The sequence below is a fragment of the Pangasianodon hypophthalmus genome, chromosome 9, assembly GCF_027358585.1.
Source record: "Pangasianodon hypophthalmus isolate fPanHyp1 chromosome 9, fPanHyp1.pri, whole genome shotgun sequence".
NCBI lineage: Eukaryota > Metazoa > Chordata > Actinopteri > Siluriformes > Pangasiidae > Pangasianodon > Pangasianodon hypophthalmus.
The window spans coordinates 30,137,903-30,154,498 of NC_069718.1; the positions used below are offsets into that span (position 1 = coordinate 30,137,903).

General features: G+C 45.4%; 1 protein-coding gene and 1 long non-coding RNA gene across 2 annotated transcripts; one reads left to right on the forward strand and one right to left on the reverse strand.

The window, feature by feature from the left end:
- Positions 1-6,195: 6,195 nt before the first annotated feature.
- On the reverse strand, positions 6,196-10,600 carry LOC128318795 (uncharacterized). The gene is made up of 3 exons (XR_008302229.1): positions 10,228-10,600; positions 9,462-9,509; positions 6,196-9,307 (listed from the first exon to the last, which is right to left on the reverse strand). It is a non-coding gene; the product is annotated as an uncharacterized LOC128318795 (long non-coding RNA).
- Positions 10,601-12,802: 2,202 nt separating this feature from the next.
- Positions 12,803-14,843, forward strand: LOC128318754 (uncharacterized; the record flags this gene model as incomplete). Its single annotated transcript, XM_053236584.1, has 2 exons — positions 12,803-13,360; positions 13,607-14,843. Coding segments are annotated over 2 exons (1,650 nt in total), but the record flags the coding sequence as incomplete, so codon positions are not given.
- Between the last annotated feature and the right edge of the window lie 1,753 nt (positions 14,844-16,596).

Sequence of the window (16,596 nt, forward strand, 5' to 3'; positions counted from 1 at the left end):
AGGAGGCTTAATCCGCCCCGGCCCACTACCGTCCCTGTGTGGGACCTACCCACAGTACTGAGGGCCCTCAAGGGGTCCCCTTTCGAGCCGCTACAGTCTGTAGACCTAAAAACCTTATCGTTAAAGACCGCCCTGTTACTGGCGTTAGCATCGGTCAAACGAGTAGGTGACTTACAGGCTCTCTTGGTGAGTCCTGCCTGCCTCGAGTTTGGGCCTAACGACTCCAAGGTCGTCCTGAAGCCGAGGCATGGTTATGTTCCTAAGGTGCTCTACACCCCATTTAGAGCACAGGTTATCACTCTCTCGGCTCTTTCTCCATCAGAGGAAGACCCGGAGTTGAGCCTTCTCTGCCCTGTCAGGGCACTGAGAATTTACATCGAGTGTTCCGCTCCATTCAGGCAGTCGGAACAACTCTTTGTGTGCTTTGGCAACTGCACCAAAGGGTCTCCAGTCACAAAGCAGAGAATTTCTTGATGGCTATTTGACTCTATTGCTCTGGCATACTCCTCCCTGGGCCTCCATCGCCCCATAGGAGTTAGAGCCCATTCCACTCGGGGCGTAGCCTCATCTTGGGCATGGTCTAGCGGGGTGTCCATGGCAGACATTTGTGCGGCAGCTGGCTGGGCCTCACCGTCCATGTTTGCCAGGTTTTATAGCCTGGACGTTCCGGCCTTACAGGCTTGAATCCTTTCTGCCTAGGGGCACATGCCTGTTTATGACAGACGTATTCCTAGTGCGTTCTTGGCCCTTTCTAAAAGGTGCTGAGACGACATGGGATTATTTGGGAACGATTATCCTAGGCTGGGCTGACCTCAGTGAGCTCAGCCCTCCTGCCTCCTGCGGGTTTCACCTGTCTTAACTGGTCCCTCTGAGTTTTATTGCTCAAGGCCAGTTCATGCCAATCGTTCCACTTTCATGGCACGGCGTGATTGTATTGGTTCCCCATAGCGTCTAGCGGCGCAGTACGAGTGTAGTATTGAAAGGGAATGTACTCGGTTACTAGCGTAACCTCGGTTTCCTGAGATACGGGAACGAGTACTGCGTTGCAGGCCATGCCATGATGTTGCACTCTCAGAGTCGTCACTTCAGTCGAATTGACCTGAGATCCTATGGTGCAATGCCCACTTATATAGCCAGATGGCTCCTCCCATTCTGGCGGGCTTCCTTGCCATAGGAGCGTGCAGTTCCTCTGCCGAGCCATTGGTTTGCTTTATTGCACTGCACGAACCAATGGCTGTGCAGTTTCACTGTGTTATTGTAAAGGCTTCAGTCATCGGAGAAAAAGGAGTTTTCCCCATAGCGTCTACCGATGCAGTACTCGTTCCCGTATCTCAGGGAACCGAGGTTATGCTAGTAACCGAGTACATTTTTGAGCATTCAAAAAAAAAATATTCTTATTAATAAAGTTTCATAACAACATACGCCATCAGTAGGGGAGAGTGGGGTAAGATGTCTCACCTTGGACTTTTATGTCCCAGGAAAATTATCAAGGTCTAAAAATATATATCCTATATTAGTGAATTGTCAGTTTATGAAACCATGCAATTAATGAGGCATTTTCACAAAAACGGTAGCTGTGGGGTAAAGTGTGCCAAATGCAGCATTATTTTTGTATGCTATTATAGTTTTTATTAATATTTTGAATTAGCTTTTATTTTTATGGTTTTAGTTTTCATTTCAATTTTCAATTTTCAAGTTAGGTTTTAGTTTTTTATTATGTGCTTTTATAATTCTTTATTAGTTTTTTTTATTATTATTTCTATATAGCTTTAATTTCTTTTTATTTCAAGTTTAGTAATTTTAGTACTTCAACCTTAATTATAACAATTATTTCAGATAGTTGCTAAGGCAACATTTCTAATTTTGTTTGGTTTAAGTTGTTTTTTTGTTTTTTGTTTTTTTATCTGATTTATATTTTATTTCATCTGTTTCAGTACCTATTTTTAATATTTATACTGTTAAAAATGACAAAGTCATAAAGTTAGTTTTTTATATTTCTATATAGCTCTAATTTATTTTATTCCAGTTAGTTTTAATAATTTTAGTATTTATCTTAAATTTAATTATTTCATTTTTTTTAAGTTCCATCTAATATTAATATTTTATTTAATTTCAGCTGTGTTTCAATACCAATTTTAATAGTTTTAAAAGTTTTTCATCTTATATTATTATTTTATTTTATTTTAGCTTTATTTCAATACCGATTTTTAATAGTTTTAGTTACACTGGCCAGATGCTTCAGGGTAAGTTTTGTCAATCACTCAAATAATAATAATATTTTATGGCTTCAAAAGACTAGGAATATAGTGCGTCAGTCATAGACTATTTTTATGATATTTTAATAATATTTTTGTGTCATATTTTGGTGTAATAATAATTCACTGACAAAGAAGTATAGCATTCCTATTATATTTTGTGCACAAATCTTTTCTTTTAGCCTCAGACCTGAATATTAGGTCGCTTTCACTAACTGTGGATTGAACCTGTAAATGCCTGCAAGAAAGAAACGCTGTTTATAGTCAAACGATTAAACTGACATTGGCCGTTGCACAGAGCACTGTCTTGTAGGCTGTTGTAAAGCCGCCTTCAGGGCAGATGAATTACTTCATTAGGTTTATGTAATTGCACATGTCCGGCTACAAATGTGTCGGATGTAGATTCCATGCGAGTTCATGCTTATTGGCTCAATCCTGCTGATTAATCTCGATTGCAGAGTAATTCGGTTTGTCTAGTCTTAACTGCGACCATTATAGCTCGACATGACAGATGTCGTAATGACATGTTTGTTCCTGTATGTTGTAATGAGGTTGCTCTGAGCAGATTCACATGTAAGTGCAATTAAAGTAACATGCCTATGAACGACTTCTATAATGAAAGGACAGATGTTCCTCACTTGAGAAGACCATAATAACTCTACCGATAAATGGTGCTGTGACATGCACAACTTATAAGATCACCTACCTTTAGGCAAACAGACATGATAATTAGCTTCTGTTGGCGACCCACTGGCCACAGAACAGACACAAGCTGAGATAAAGATTAGATTTGAAGTTTGGACATTTAATATTATTCTCTATTCTTTATCTCTAAGTGTAGATAAAGGGGAAGTTTCTGAAAGAGGCTCAGTTTTACTAACTAAATGTGTCCTTCCCGACTCCTTTTATTTACTCTACTATTTGATTTATTAAGTACCAGCTCATATGTATCAACTGGTTAACTAATAGGAGAGATTTCTTAAAAGGGAAGTAACATAAACACGGCTGCTGCTAAAAGAATCACAGCATGAAAACAGGATATGCACAAAATGCAGAGGACTTAATTGGTTGTTAACCGAAAGCTTCACACGCTACAATTACCTGATTGTCACCCTTGCGTTTCTGTTAGTACTCCAACAAAATGATCAGCAAGCTCTCATTGACATTGCCATTTCCTTTTGTTATATTCAGAAGGCACTTTGCATCAGCTAATTCATTCTTAGATGCTTTTGTGAATATATCCCAGCTCTTTAAACTATATATAAACAAGTTACCGGCTTCTTTTCTGTCTTTAGCACTTAAAAATAGTCCTAATGAGAAACTCTGAAACAGGGGTGTCAAACTCAGTTTCTGGAGGGCCACAGCCCTGCAGAGTTTAGCTTCAACCCTAATTAAACACACCTGATCCAGTAAATCAAGTCCTTCAGGCTTATTTGAAAACTCCATGGTTTGTGTGTGTGCAAATGCAAAATGCAAGTGTGAAGTGTTACAAAGTGAATTCTGAAGAAAAATTATTTCACTGAAATAAACCAAACATGGCATCACAAACAAGTGAATAAGGCAAAAGGAGCATTGTTATAAAGGTTACATTAGAACTCTTACCTAATTTCACAGTGCTTGAAGCATTTCAAATGGGTTTAAAAAGACAACCCTGTGTAAACAAACTTTGCTAAGGAATAACCCTGAATGGGCTGCTGTCAAGATTATTCAATATAGCAAATACAAAAACTGTTTTACTGACTTAGCAAACCAAAAATGTTACAAACCTGTTAACATACAGTAATGGCTTCATAAAAGAAAACATTGTAAACTTACAGTGGATTCACAAAAAAGTGCAAATAATATAGCAATGCCTTTAAGAACAATTAAAGTGTTTATGAAATGTCCATCTAGTTGTGTTAAAGTTCAGACTCTGTAACTCTTTCATTGAACTAGTCTGTTTTTCAGAGTTTGTGCTTTGTTAGAAAGTTTATGTCCATCCAGTTCCATAAAAATCTTTTGGACAACCTCAAAGGTGTAGCGAAGTTTGGCAGGGTAGCTGAGATTTAGAGCATATTATCAGTCCGAACAGCATAGCCACAGCTAATGCTGCATTATCCAGACACTGCAACACCTTGATGCCTTCAAGTACAATTCCAATGTCATTTGGTTCATCATTTGAAGCATATTCTTTGAGAACATAAATTCCAACAGTGGTGTCTTCAATGGCCTCCTTGATGGCATCTTCATCCATGCCCTGTACAAAACAGACAAGATATCATGTAAAACTCAATGGAGTCCAAAAACCTGTCTCCGACTAAGCACCACCAAATCAAAGTGACCTATTGTCAAATTTTATATCATACATGGCAGACTTACTTTTTATGCAGCAGTCTGTTGGGAGAGCAGTGTGGAGAAAAAAAAAAGAGATGTCTTGAGTAAGTAGGTCCATTGAAAAATTAATTAAAAAAGGGCCTACTGGACAATTGGAAGAAGAGTGGAGACTGTGTGATGTGGTGGTGTAACAAGTGCATCAGACTGTTTTGGTCTTCGTGAGGACATTTAAGATCCATATGTAAAACAAAGTGTGACAGGAGCACCTTCTTTATTGAAAGTAATTATAAATAAAGTAATTGTCCTTCTCAACCAGCCAATTGAAAGTCATGTTTCAAATTTATTAAGCCATTTTAACTGGCAACCAATAAACACTACTGATTTTGCAAGGTATAAAACGTAAGAAAAAGATCAGTTAATAGTTTATCAAAAGAAAAAAAAAAGAATCATTTCAATTGATGAAGTGGGAGAACAAAAGTGGAGTGCGAGATAAGGGGTGAAGTAAGCACTGATTCCTGTACATACCACATATTCCTGTATCAGGTTTTCTGGGTCTTCACTCATGTAGATACAGAGTCCTTTAATGATACATGTTCGTCCAGCATCTACATCATTACACTGAAAAAAAAAATTCTGTGTGTCTTAATACAGCACATATGGTCACTTTTACACTTTTACTAGCATTGCTTTCATCTACTTCCTATGTTCATGTAGGAAGTAGACTGACATAAAAGACACACCATGAGACACCTAAGTAACAAGAGAAACTTAAAAAAAATAAATGCACTGTTGTACTCCCTGGTTTGCTGTACTATCTGTATGCCGTCCCTGCCAATGTAATAAATGGCAACTAATATATCCTCTCTACAATGCTAGAAATATTCATATTTTAAAAAGCTGTTAAATTCTAATGAGTGTGTGAATCACTTACATCAGCCAATTGAGCATTGATTCTTTTGAGTCTTTCCCCTAGCTGTCCTCCTCTCTTTTTGAACAATCTCATCAGTTTGTCAGAGTAAAGGTCCAGCTGAGACAGCAACTTGGATTGAAGTGGGACAGTGGTGATTCTCTTGAATTCTCTTGATCTAAAAATGTAATAATGGACAAAGAAATCAGACCCAAATGGTAATCATTTGGGAATCAGACAGTCACACAACTGAGATAGTGTAGGAGGGAGATAAAGCACAGATGAATATACAATCAAGTATATTAGCAGTTAGCCAGTGTACTCAACAGCAAAACAAAGATGTAAAACCTAATATAATTGACATCTTACCTCATTGACTTCAAACAGAGCAGGCCACCTTGCCATGAAATCCTCCACCATTGGTGCATCACGAACAACTTCATGTCTTCTGTGTGCGAAAGTCCTTTCCATCTTGAGTTTCACAACCTCTTTGTTGCTCCTCTTCTTTACATCTAGAAGTAGACTTTTCTGCATGGCCTCCAGACTCTCCTCAGTTTCTGTTGATGGGTATGTTGGGCAAAAGTTAACCTCTGCTCGCTTTGCCTTTTTGACTCCAAAAGCTGCACTGCGAATGGTCACTTGCAGAGGAAATGCTGAATGGTTGTGACTGTACATGACTATGATCAGATGGCCTCTCATCATGCTCCATAGAGATGGGTCTTGACATATCAATTATTTTAAGTGTGCCTTTATCTTGGACTTCTGAAATTGAAGTAAGGTTAAGGAAATCATTTCCAAACAAGGAATCCATAAACTGAAGTTTAAAATTGCCTTGAAGTCCGCACTGTTTCTTTACTTCAACCATGAGGTCATCAATAGATGCAGGTAGTCCATGAGAAAGTGTCAACCTCTGAGAGCTGCCATCGGTCAGGATGATTTTAAGGATCATAGGTGTACCCATCTTCACTGCTGTTTACTCTGCTCAAACACATAAAATACAAAAAGATTATAAATCAGATATCCATTGTTTCACATTTAAATTTCAGAGGTTAAAGCCTACTTTTCAATTACTTATCTAGAAAAGCATCTGCAAATATGGTGCAGGTTGAATTTCCCTTTTAACAAAGTAGACAAGACCGTTCCCAGGTGCTAGCCCACCTTGTATTTCAATATGCCTTTTCAAAGTCACCATGCGAGTAGCTCCAATCCTGTAGTCAGCTAGTGGATAAGTATCAAGAAGTTCACTGACTGTCACAAGAGTGAAACTTCTTGTGGGTGCTGTGCTGAGTTCAAAGGCTCTATAGTGCTCTCTGTGCCAACCACAGAGCTCTTTGACAATGTAGAACACATTCTCTTGTAAAATACAGATTTGGTCAATTTCACTAAATTCAGGCAATCCACCTACAGACTTGTGGACCAGTATCATTCCCTTCCTATAGGTTATGCCCTTGACTTTTACACACTGTCAAGGTGAACCTCTGTTGTGTGAGAGACCTGTTGCTTGATGACTTGCGCTATCTCTTCTTTGAGTAAGTCTACTGGCAGAGTCGGTACAGCTGAGACCTCTAGGTCAGACTTCTCAGACATGGAGAGCTCAGATGGTAAGCAAACATCATCTGATTCTTTGAGGCCAGTGAGAGGGGGACATTCTTGAAGCACCCTGTGTGTCTGATAACTTGCTTAAAGAAGCTATGCTTAGCCTCAAAGCGCATCGTCCACTGCCCAACAACTGGACCAAACAGCCTAATCATCTGGGGGTAGTGTTCCAAATAATGGTGTTTTGGTTAGCAGCTTGATGTCAGGGAACAACTCTTTGAATCTCTGTCTGTGCTCTATGATTTTACTTTCTAAAAAGGCCAGCGAGTCATCACTATGTACAGGGGCAACAACAAGCTCTGTTATGTCCTTCAGATCCATGAGAACAAGCCACGCAGGCTCATCTTCAGGTACAAGTGGCCCAACCAGAAAAGGCAAGAACCTGAGCAGGCTCCAGTTTTCATGAGCATTTCCTCCCACTGTTTTTGTGCTGGAAAAACTTCGGGACACTACATGGGGTTTGTTCGTCTTGTCAGTCCATTTGTAGGGAAACTTAAGAATGGCATTGTTCAGATCAACTAATGTAAAATACTTTTTGGATATAAGCACAGTCAAGCAATGAGCTAGCTCTACTGGGATTACACCCTCAAAAACATCATGGAGAAGATCAGGTGGATAGCCAAAGATGACAGGAAAATGAGAAATTTTTTGTGAAGACACATTCCTTTTTCACTCCAAAACAATTTGTTCCTAAATCTTGCACTTGTTTGACATGGGCCTGATGATGCTCTTTAGTTCTCAAAGTGAAAGCAACAGAATGTACCTGAATATCACTTCTTTTTCCTGTACAAAATCTGCAGAAGTATTCCACAGAAAAACTCTGCATAAATCCTGCAACACTGTGTGATCCTAGGTTATCAGCCACTACACTGAGTACTGTGCCTTTAATTGACTCACCTAACAGCGGGATATAAACACCCTGCCCCTCCAGAGTTTTCAGGTCTTCTAGAAGAGGTTCAAAGATTTTATCATATCCATAGGTTTTAATGTCATCGCTTTTACACAAAACTGACAAGTTACTAGATGACAACGAGGAATGAGACCCTGGAGGCAAGTTAGCTAATACCCAATAAACAGCACAAAGCTTGTGTTTCTTACGCGAGGTGCCGAGGAGGTTACAGATTTCAAAATCATCCACATAAAAACTTAAGATAATCCTTGGCCTTTCTCCAGTAAAGAAACCATTTTCCTTAAAGAGGCAACCGTCTGTTGAGGACCTGTACTGATATGACACTACAGAACATTTGCCTTCCTGTCTTTGATGTCCCTCAGTAACTTTATCAATAATTTCCCTTCTACTTAACAGCTGCTGTAGGGACTTCAATATTGGGACATATTGGAAACTGCTTTTGTTTTTAGAACCCAAGAATGTACTCAGCTGGCTCTATAACACCAAAGTTGTTCTTGTAGTACTGCTTACGCAGATATACTGTACTCAGAGGACCTCCTTTTTGTATAGACCTTTGCACAGGATTACCAGAACAAACTGCATTAACCGTATCTCTTATTGTAAGTTCATCGACATGGAGGTTTTTCTGTTGAAAGATGTCACTCACAGTGTCACAAGATAATGGAACGGGTGCAGAACAAATCAGATGATGACGTTCCTCTAAAAATACATCAATAGCCGTACTTGGTACATGGACCAAATGCTCCAACTTTAGCAAGGCAGCTGCAAATCTTTGCTCTATGATTTTATGCAAGTCCTCTGTTTGACAGTGACTATTTGATGGAATGGCAATATCTGACTGCTCTACAAAGTCCTGACTAGTGGCCACCAATTCATTCACAGATCATGTTCTACTTATAACAACTCTAGGTTTAAAATCAATCAATGTGTGATGGCAGTGTTTTCGATTTTTGTGTGATTTAAATGTGCAATAAATGTTTGTTTTAAAGTCACAGCCTAAAAACATACAGATGACAGTCTCATGTCTTTTGAGATGTGCATTTATATGAGCAAAATAATCCCTCTCTGATGCTAAATCACCACAAGCGCAAAGGTGGCAGCTGAATATTGCTGTCTGTTTAGAGGTGTCCTCTGCTGAGTGAATTTTACTTTGATGGACTATAAGTGCATTCCATGTCTTAAATGTGCATGGACAGTGATGGTACGTACATGGAAAGCGAGAACTACGTCCAAAATGTGGATGCTTTAACTTGTAGTGATGCAAAAGCTTGGACCTACTTGATACAGTTTCTGTGCAACCCTTACAACTCCACATACCACCTATCCCTGTAACATACATAAAGTTCATTAGTCACGTAAATAAAACTACAGTCTGCAATCTAAATATAATATATATTTCCATATACACAACTCAAGCACAAGTATTTAAATGTCCAAAAGTCACAAAGTGCTGATGCATAAGAAATGCAACAGTACTTACCACTATAACGCCTTTGAATGTGTTTACTGTGCAAATAGCAAGATGGACCTGTGAAAGAAAAAATATTATCAGTGAGGTGAGTTCAGTGATTTACCTCAATAAACTAAAGACCACTCACAAATATAACAACAAAGATGCAACAGACATTGAAGTACATTCTACACTGTGGCTATCATCAACCACAATGGCACACTGAAGTCTAGTCTGCTTCACTCAAACTCATTCTTCAGAGTCGGTTCACACAACCGCAAGCATCAGCTTGAATCTAGCTGCATATCCGCACTCCAACGTGGAACTGACGGTCAGTTTCCCATGTACTTACACATAAAGTAGGCCGAGTGATGGCTGCTCTGCTTAGGCTGCGAGTATATTGAAGCACTGTTAATATTAGCAGCCTGTTTGTTAACCTAAGTCTAGCTAGCTAATTGTTAGCATCAGCTACATGTTAGTTAACTAGCATATCACACACATCGGCAGATGCTGCAAATGTTAAATACAGAAAACAGAAAACAAGCCTACATCTCATTTAGCAATGATAATTTGCGCCAAAAGGACTGTACATACTGAATGAATCATTTCATCCCTAGCACAATCCTATGTAGACCACGTTGCCATCTTTTAACCCCGAGTAAAATATTATTTTAGGTCAAATAACATAAAACTATCGGAGAAATATGCTGCCTATAAGATGATATTATTAAGGCACAGTACTTTTTTTTGCATTTTGATCAGTTTCACAAGTAGACAATAAAGGATTTGCTCTTACCTTTCCATGTGCGCGCTCATCAACGGCTTCCCTCAGGTGTTTTCTTTACGTTATTTCAAATCTTCATCTCGGGACGTGTTATCGCGATAAAGGTAATCATTTTCCAGGAAGCGCGTGGGTACTTGATTGTTTCTTGTTATTTTGACAAAATCGAATCAAGTGAAAGCTAAGCAGTTGAATTTCAAGCAAATCTTATGAGATTTATTCATGTTTATTTAATTTAACATTAAATTAGGTAGTACAAAACACACGTTGCACTTAAGTAAATGCAACAGCCAGCAAAATTCCTTTTTTTGAGTGTAGGTAATTAGCAAGATTTTAAAATGTATACGATGTTTAATAGGGAGCCAGTGCAGTGTTGACAGAACCGGGCTAATATGGTCATACTTCCTGGTTCTAGTAAGAACTCTAGCTGCTGCATTTTGGACCAGCTGGAGTTTGTTTATTAAGCGCGCAGAGCAACCACCCAATAAAGCATTACAGTAATCTAACCTTGAGGTCATGAACGCATGAATTAACATTTCTGCATTTGCCATTGGGAGCATAGGTCGTAATTTAGATATATTTTTGAAATGGAAAAATGCAAATGCTAGAAACGTGGCTTTCGAAGGAAAGATTGCTACCAAATAGCACACCTAGGTTCCTAACTGACGACGAAGAATTGACAGAGCAGCCATCAAGTATTAGACAGTGTTCTAGGTTATTACATGTAGAGGTTTTTGGTCCTATAATTAACACTACTGTTCCCCTTCAGGAACTCGAGCTGCGTCACGAAACGCTATGGGAACGCCCCCGCGTGACCGCGCTCTGAATCACGTGTCTAATCCGTCCAATGGATGGGCGAGACGTCACGGGCGGGGTGACGTAGCGACCCGGAAGCATAAAAGCCCGAGCGGCGAGCCCCGCGTTAGCTTCCTGTTTTCAGCAAGCGCTCTATGTTGATTGTTTGTCTATTTTCCGTCTGGTTTGTGCTTTATCTGCGGCATGCCTGAAGCCAAAGATAAGACAAAGGGCGAGAGCGGGCAGCGCTTCAGGCTGTGTGTTCCTCCCTGTCCGCGATATATTACGGGCGGGGATACACACGGTCTGTGCGTTGCCTGTTTGGGAGCGGAGCATGTTCAGTCGGCTCTCGAGGGAGCCGGCTGCGCACATTGCGAGCGTTTACCGCTGCGCACTCTCCGCTCCCGCTGGGCTCAGAGGAGGGAGCCCTCACTAGCTTGCCTCGCGGTGCCGTAGTAAACACATTCAAAGGCGTTATAGTGGTAAGTACTGCGGTGCCTCGCGGCGGTTGCGCTCGTGGGGCTCGCAGATGGACCTGGCGGAGGGAATGGAGACGGGCCCGTCCCTTTCTCCTTCCTCACCCTCCAGGTCCACTGTCCCCTCCCTGGGCTCGGAAGCACGCTCTGCGGTTTCTTCCCCCCGGGGAGCGGACTCGGCGCTCCACCTATCGTCCTCCGAGGAGGTCGATTTGGAGAGCGTCGACCCTGAGCCGCAGTCTCCTCAATACGGGGAGCTGCTCGAGGTGGTTACGCGGGCAGTCGCTAAGCTTAGCATTGACTGGCCCGCTGAGTCACGGCCTGAGCCTCAGGGCTCTAGACTGGACAGCGCTTTTTACGCAGTAGGCCGCCACCTCCGCCACGGAGCCTGCCCTTTTTTCCGGACCTCCACACCGAGGTGTGGAGGTCCTGGAATAGGCCGTTTTCAGCCCGGTTGTTCAGCCCCACTTCTTCCCATTACGCTAATGTGGCGGGGCTGGACTACTCCGGTTACAGGGCGATGCCCAGGGTTGAACAGACGCTAGCCAGCTATCTGTCCCCTGCTGCTGCATCGTCCCTGAAGGCTCCGGCGTTGCCTACCAAGCCGCTGCGGACCACCTCAGCGCTGGTAGGCAAGGCGTACACGGCAGCAGGTCAGGCCGGTCGGTGCGTGTCTGCACACCATGGCGGTGTTACAGGCGTACCAGGCCGACCTGCTTAAAGAGCTGGACGCTCTCTAGCTCGTGGGGCTGCTGGGCGGGGGCAGCCCCCTCCGTGTACGGCCCCCTCCTACAGGGAGGCACAAAAGCAGAGCCTCGCCTCCCGTGCTCCCCTGAGGCGGGAGCAGGAGTCGTGACAACGCTCTGGGCCCGGCCCTTCGGGCACTAAGGCAGATCTGAGGACCGTCCTCATGTCCAGAAGGGCCGCGGCTAAGAAGCCCTGATGGTTTTGGCCCAGGGCTTCTGAGGGCGGGCCCCTCTGGGGCGACGCGGCGTACACCTCATCTTACGGTGCCCGGGTCCCCCCAGTGCCCTCAGGAGGTCGATCTGCCAACCCTGCCACCTATGGTGCTTCAGGGCGCAGCGGTCTCCGGCGAGCGCCTCTCCCAGTTCTCGCCCGGCAACGTAGCGGGCCTGGGAGGCTCACGGCCTCTCCTGAGGCCTTCGCAGCGGTTAGCTCATTTCCCCCATGTCGGTTCGCCGCCTCAGGGCACCCAGCTAACCGCTTTTATTACACCAGAGGTCAGTCTCAAGAGACTGATTCCCTTAGTGAGCTTTCTGGCAGCGTGGAAACTTCTGCCGAATGTGTCTCATTGGGTCCTGCGTACTGTAGAAAGAGGCTACCGAATTCAGTTCGGCTCGTCTCCACCTCGTTTTTCTGGGGTTCTTCCCACTGTGGTGGGTCCCGAGCAGGCTCTGGTTTTGGAGCAGGAAGTACGTACTCTCCTGAGGAAGGAGGCCATCGAGGTGGTCCCTCCTCACGACAGAGAGTCAGGGCTCTACAGCCGGTACTTCTTTGTTCCCAAGAAGGGGGGAGGGCTGCGTCCCATTTTGGACTTGCGGCAATTGAACCTCTCAGTCGCTCGACTGAAGTTCAGGATGCTTACGGTCACTCAGGTCGTGTCTCAGATCAGGTCCGAGGACCGGTTCGTCACGATCGACCTAAAAGATGCGTATTTCCACATCTCCATCCTTCCCCCGCACAGGAAGTTCCTGAGGTTCGCTTTTGGGGGCGAAGCTTACCAGTATCAGGTTCTTCCCTTCGGCCTAGCACTCTCACCCCGCACCTTCACGAAGTGCGTGGATGCTGCCCTGGCTCCTATGCGACTACAGGGCATCCGCATACTGAACTATATCGACGACTGGTTGATTTTAGCTCATTCAGAGCAGATGGCGGCTTGGCATCGAGATGCCGTTCTCGCCCATATGAAGGAACTGGGGTTAAGACTAAACGCCGAGAAAAGCGTGCTGTCTCCAGCTCAGAGAACCGCTTATCTAGGCGTCGTGTGGGATTCGACCACGATGCAGGCACGTTTGTCTCCTGCTCGGATCGAGTCGGTCCTCACAGCGGTCGCGAGAGCGACAGTAGGCCGGTCACTCACTGTAAAGCAGTTTCAGAGACTGCTGGGCCTATTGGCAGCTGCGTCCAACGTGATACCGTTTGGCCTGCTGCACACGAGACCCCTACAGTGGTGGCTCAAGACCAGGGGGTTTTTCCGAAACAAAGGAAACCCGCTCCGCATGATCAAGGTCACGCGGCGATGCCGCCGTGCCTTAGCTGTGTGGAGAGAACCTGGGTTCTTGTCTCAGGGCCCGGTCCTGGGAGCTCCTGGTCGCCGCGTAGTGCTAGCAACGGATGCGTCCCTCACCGGATGGGGAGCAGTCATGAGTGGCCGTCCTGCCCGTGGTCTGTGGAGCGGCCGCCATCTCACTTGGCACATCAACCGCCTGGAGATGCTGGCCGTGTTTCTAGCTCTGAAACACTTTCTCCCAGACCTAAGAGGCCGCCACGTGTTGGTGCGCACCGACAACACGACGGTGGTCTCTTACATCAACCGCCAGGGAGGTCTGCGTTCACGCCCCCTTTACAGGCTGGTGCTCCAGATCCTTTTGTGGTCCCAAGGGAACCTCCTCTCATTGAGAGCGGCCTACATCCCTAGTCATCTCAACGTGGGAGCGGACGCCCTGTCGAGGCAGGGGCCGGTGCCCGGGGAATGGAGACTCCACCCCGAGGTGGTGGAGCTCATATGGCGTATGTTCGGCAGAGCCCAGGTGGATCTGTTTGCGACGCAGGAGACGTCGCACTGTCCCCTTTGGTTCTCTCTGATTCATCCAGCTCCTCTTGGACTGGATGCCATGGTACAGCCGTGGCCGAGGCTGCGTCTGTACTCCTTTCCTCCGGTCGCTCTGCTCCCGGGAGTTCTGGAGAGAGTGCGCCGGGACGGAATTCGTCTACTGTTAGTAGCCCCGTTCTGGCCGGGCCGAGTATGGTTCTCGGACCTGATTTCCCTCCTAGAAGGCTCCCCATGGGAGATTCCGATCAGGAGGGATCTCCTCTCACAGGCGGGGGGCCATCTTCACCCCCGCCCGGAGCTGTGGAAGCTGTGGGTGTGGCCTCTGAGGGGGCACAACTCCGCGCTTCCGGTCTCTCAACCGAGGTTGTGGAGACCATCCTCCAGTCCAGAGCTCCCTCTACGAGGAAACTGTACGCCCTGAAGTGGAACCTTTTCACTTCCTGGTGCGGAGACCGCCGGCTTGACCCTGTTCACTGCCCAGTTGGTACAGTGCTGGAGTTCTTGCAGGCCCGCCTCTCCGCGGGACTGACCCACTCCACCCTGAAGGTGTACGTGGCGGCTATTGCGGCCTGCCACGCCCCTCTCGATGGCCAGTCAGTGGGCAGGCACCCCTGGGTGACACGTTTCCTCCGCGGTGCGCTGAGGATCAGACCTCCAGCTCGATCTCGGGTCCCCTCGTGGGACCTGGCCGTGGTTTTAGAGGCTCTCTGCAAACCCCCCTTCGAGCCCATAGAGGAGATTTCGGACCGTCTTCTGATGTTGAAAACTGCCTTTCTCTTGGCAATTTCCTCTCTTAGGAGAGTGGGGGATCTTCAGGCCCTCTCGGTGACCCCTTCCTATTTAGACTTTGCGCCTGGTTTGGCCAAAGCATTCTTGTACCCCCGAGCGGGGTACGTACCGAAAGTCCCCTCCTCGGCACCACGGCCGGTCATGCTGCAGGCTTTCTGTCCTCCTCCCTTCAGGGAGCTCGACCATCGGAAGCTCAATTGTATGTGTCCAGTGCGAGCACTGGACGCGTACGTCCACAGAACTGCCCTGTGGAGAAAGGCTGACCAGTTGCTTGTGTCCCCCTAAGAGGGGTTTTCCTGCTTCTAAGCAGACCCTCAGCCGGTGGATTGTAGAATCCATTTCTCTGGCTTTCGAGTCCTCTGGTCTCCCCAGTCCCCTGGGGGTCAAGGCTCACTCTACCCGAGCGGTGGCGGCCTCTAAGGCCTTTCTGGCAGGTGTGTCCTTACAGGACATCTGCAACGCGGCGGGATGGTCCACGCCCCTGACCTTTGCCAGGTTTTATGACCTAGATACGCGAGCCACTCCCGGCTCCTCTGTCCTTGTGCCTTAGGCATGCCTCCTCCTGGAGGCAGGGACTTGTAAGTCTGGCGGCGTGGGTATACTCGTTCCCATAGCGTTTCGTGACGCAGCTCGAGTTCTTGAAGGGGAACGTCTCCAGGTTACGTATGTAACCATGGTTCCCCGAGGGAACGAGACGCTGCGTCTCGGTGCCACACTTCCGGCGTCCCTGCGGCGCTTGCTTCATTTTCCTGTAAGCTAACGCGGGGCTCGCCGCTCGGGCTTTTATGCTTCCGGGTCGCTACGTCACCCCACCCATGACGTCTCGCCCATCCATTGGACGGATTAGACATGTGATTCAGAGCGCGGTCACGCGGGGGCGTTCCCATAGCGTTTTGTGACGCAGCGTCTCGTTCCCTCGGGGAACCATGGTTACATACGTAACCTGGAGACGTTTTTTTCAGAATTTAACAGTAAGAAATGACTCGTCATCCAGTTTTTAAAATCGACTATGCATTCCGTTTTTTCAAATTGGTATTTTTCGCCAGGCCGCGAAGAAATATAGAGCTGAGTATCATCAGCATAACAGTGAAAGCTAACACCATGTTTCCTGATGCTATCTCCCAAGGGTAACATGTAGAGCGTGAAAAGTAACGGCCCTAGTACTGAGCCTTGATGTACTCCATACTGCACTTGTGATCGATATGATACCTCTTCATTCACGGCTACGAATTGATGGCGGTCAGATAATTACGATTTGAACCATGCCAATGCACTTCCTCTAATGCCAACAAAATTTTCTAGTCTGTTCAAAAGAATGTTGTGGTCAATAGTGTCAAATGCGGCACGAAGATCCAGTAGCACTAATAGAGAGATACTACCACGATCAGATGATAAGAGCAGGTCATTTGTAACTCTAATGAGAGCAGTCTCAGTACTATGATACTGTCTAAATCCTGACTGGAAATCCTCACAGATACTACCTTTTCTAATATCTTTGACAGAAAAGGGAGATTCGAGATAGGTCTGTAA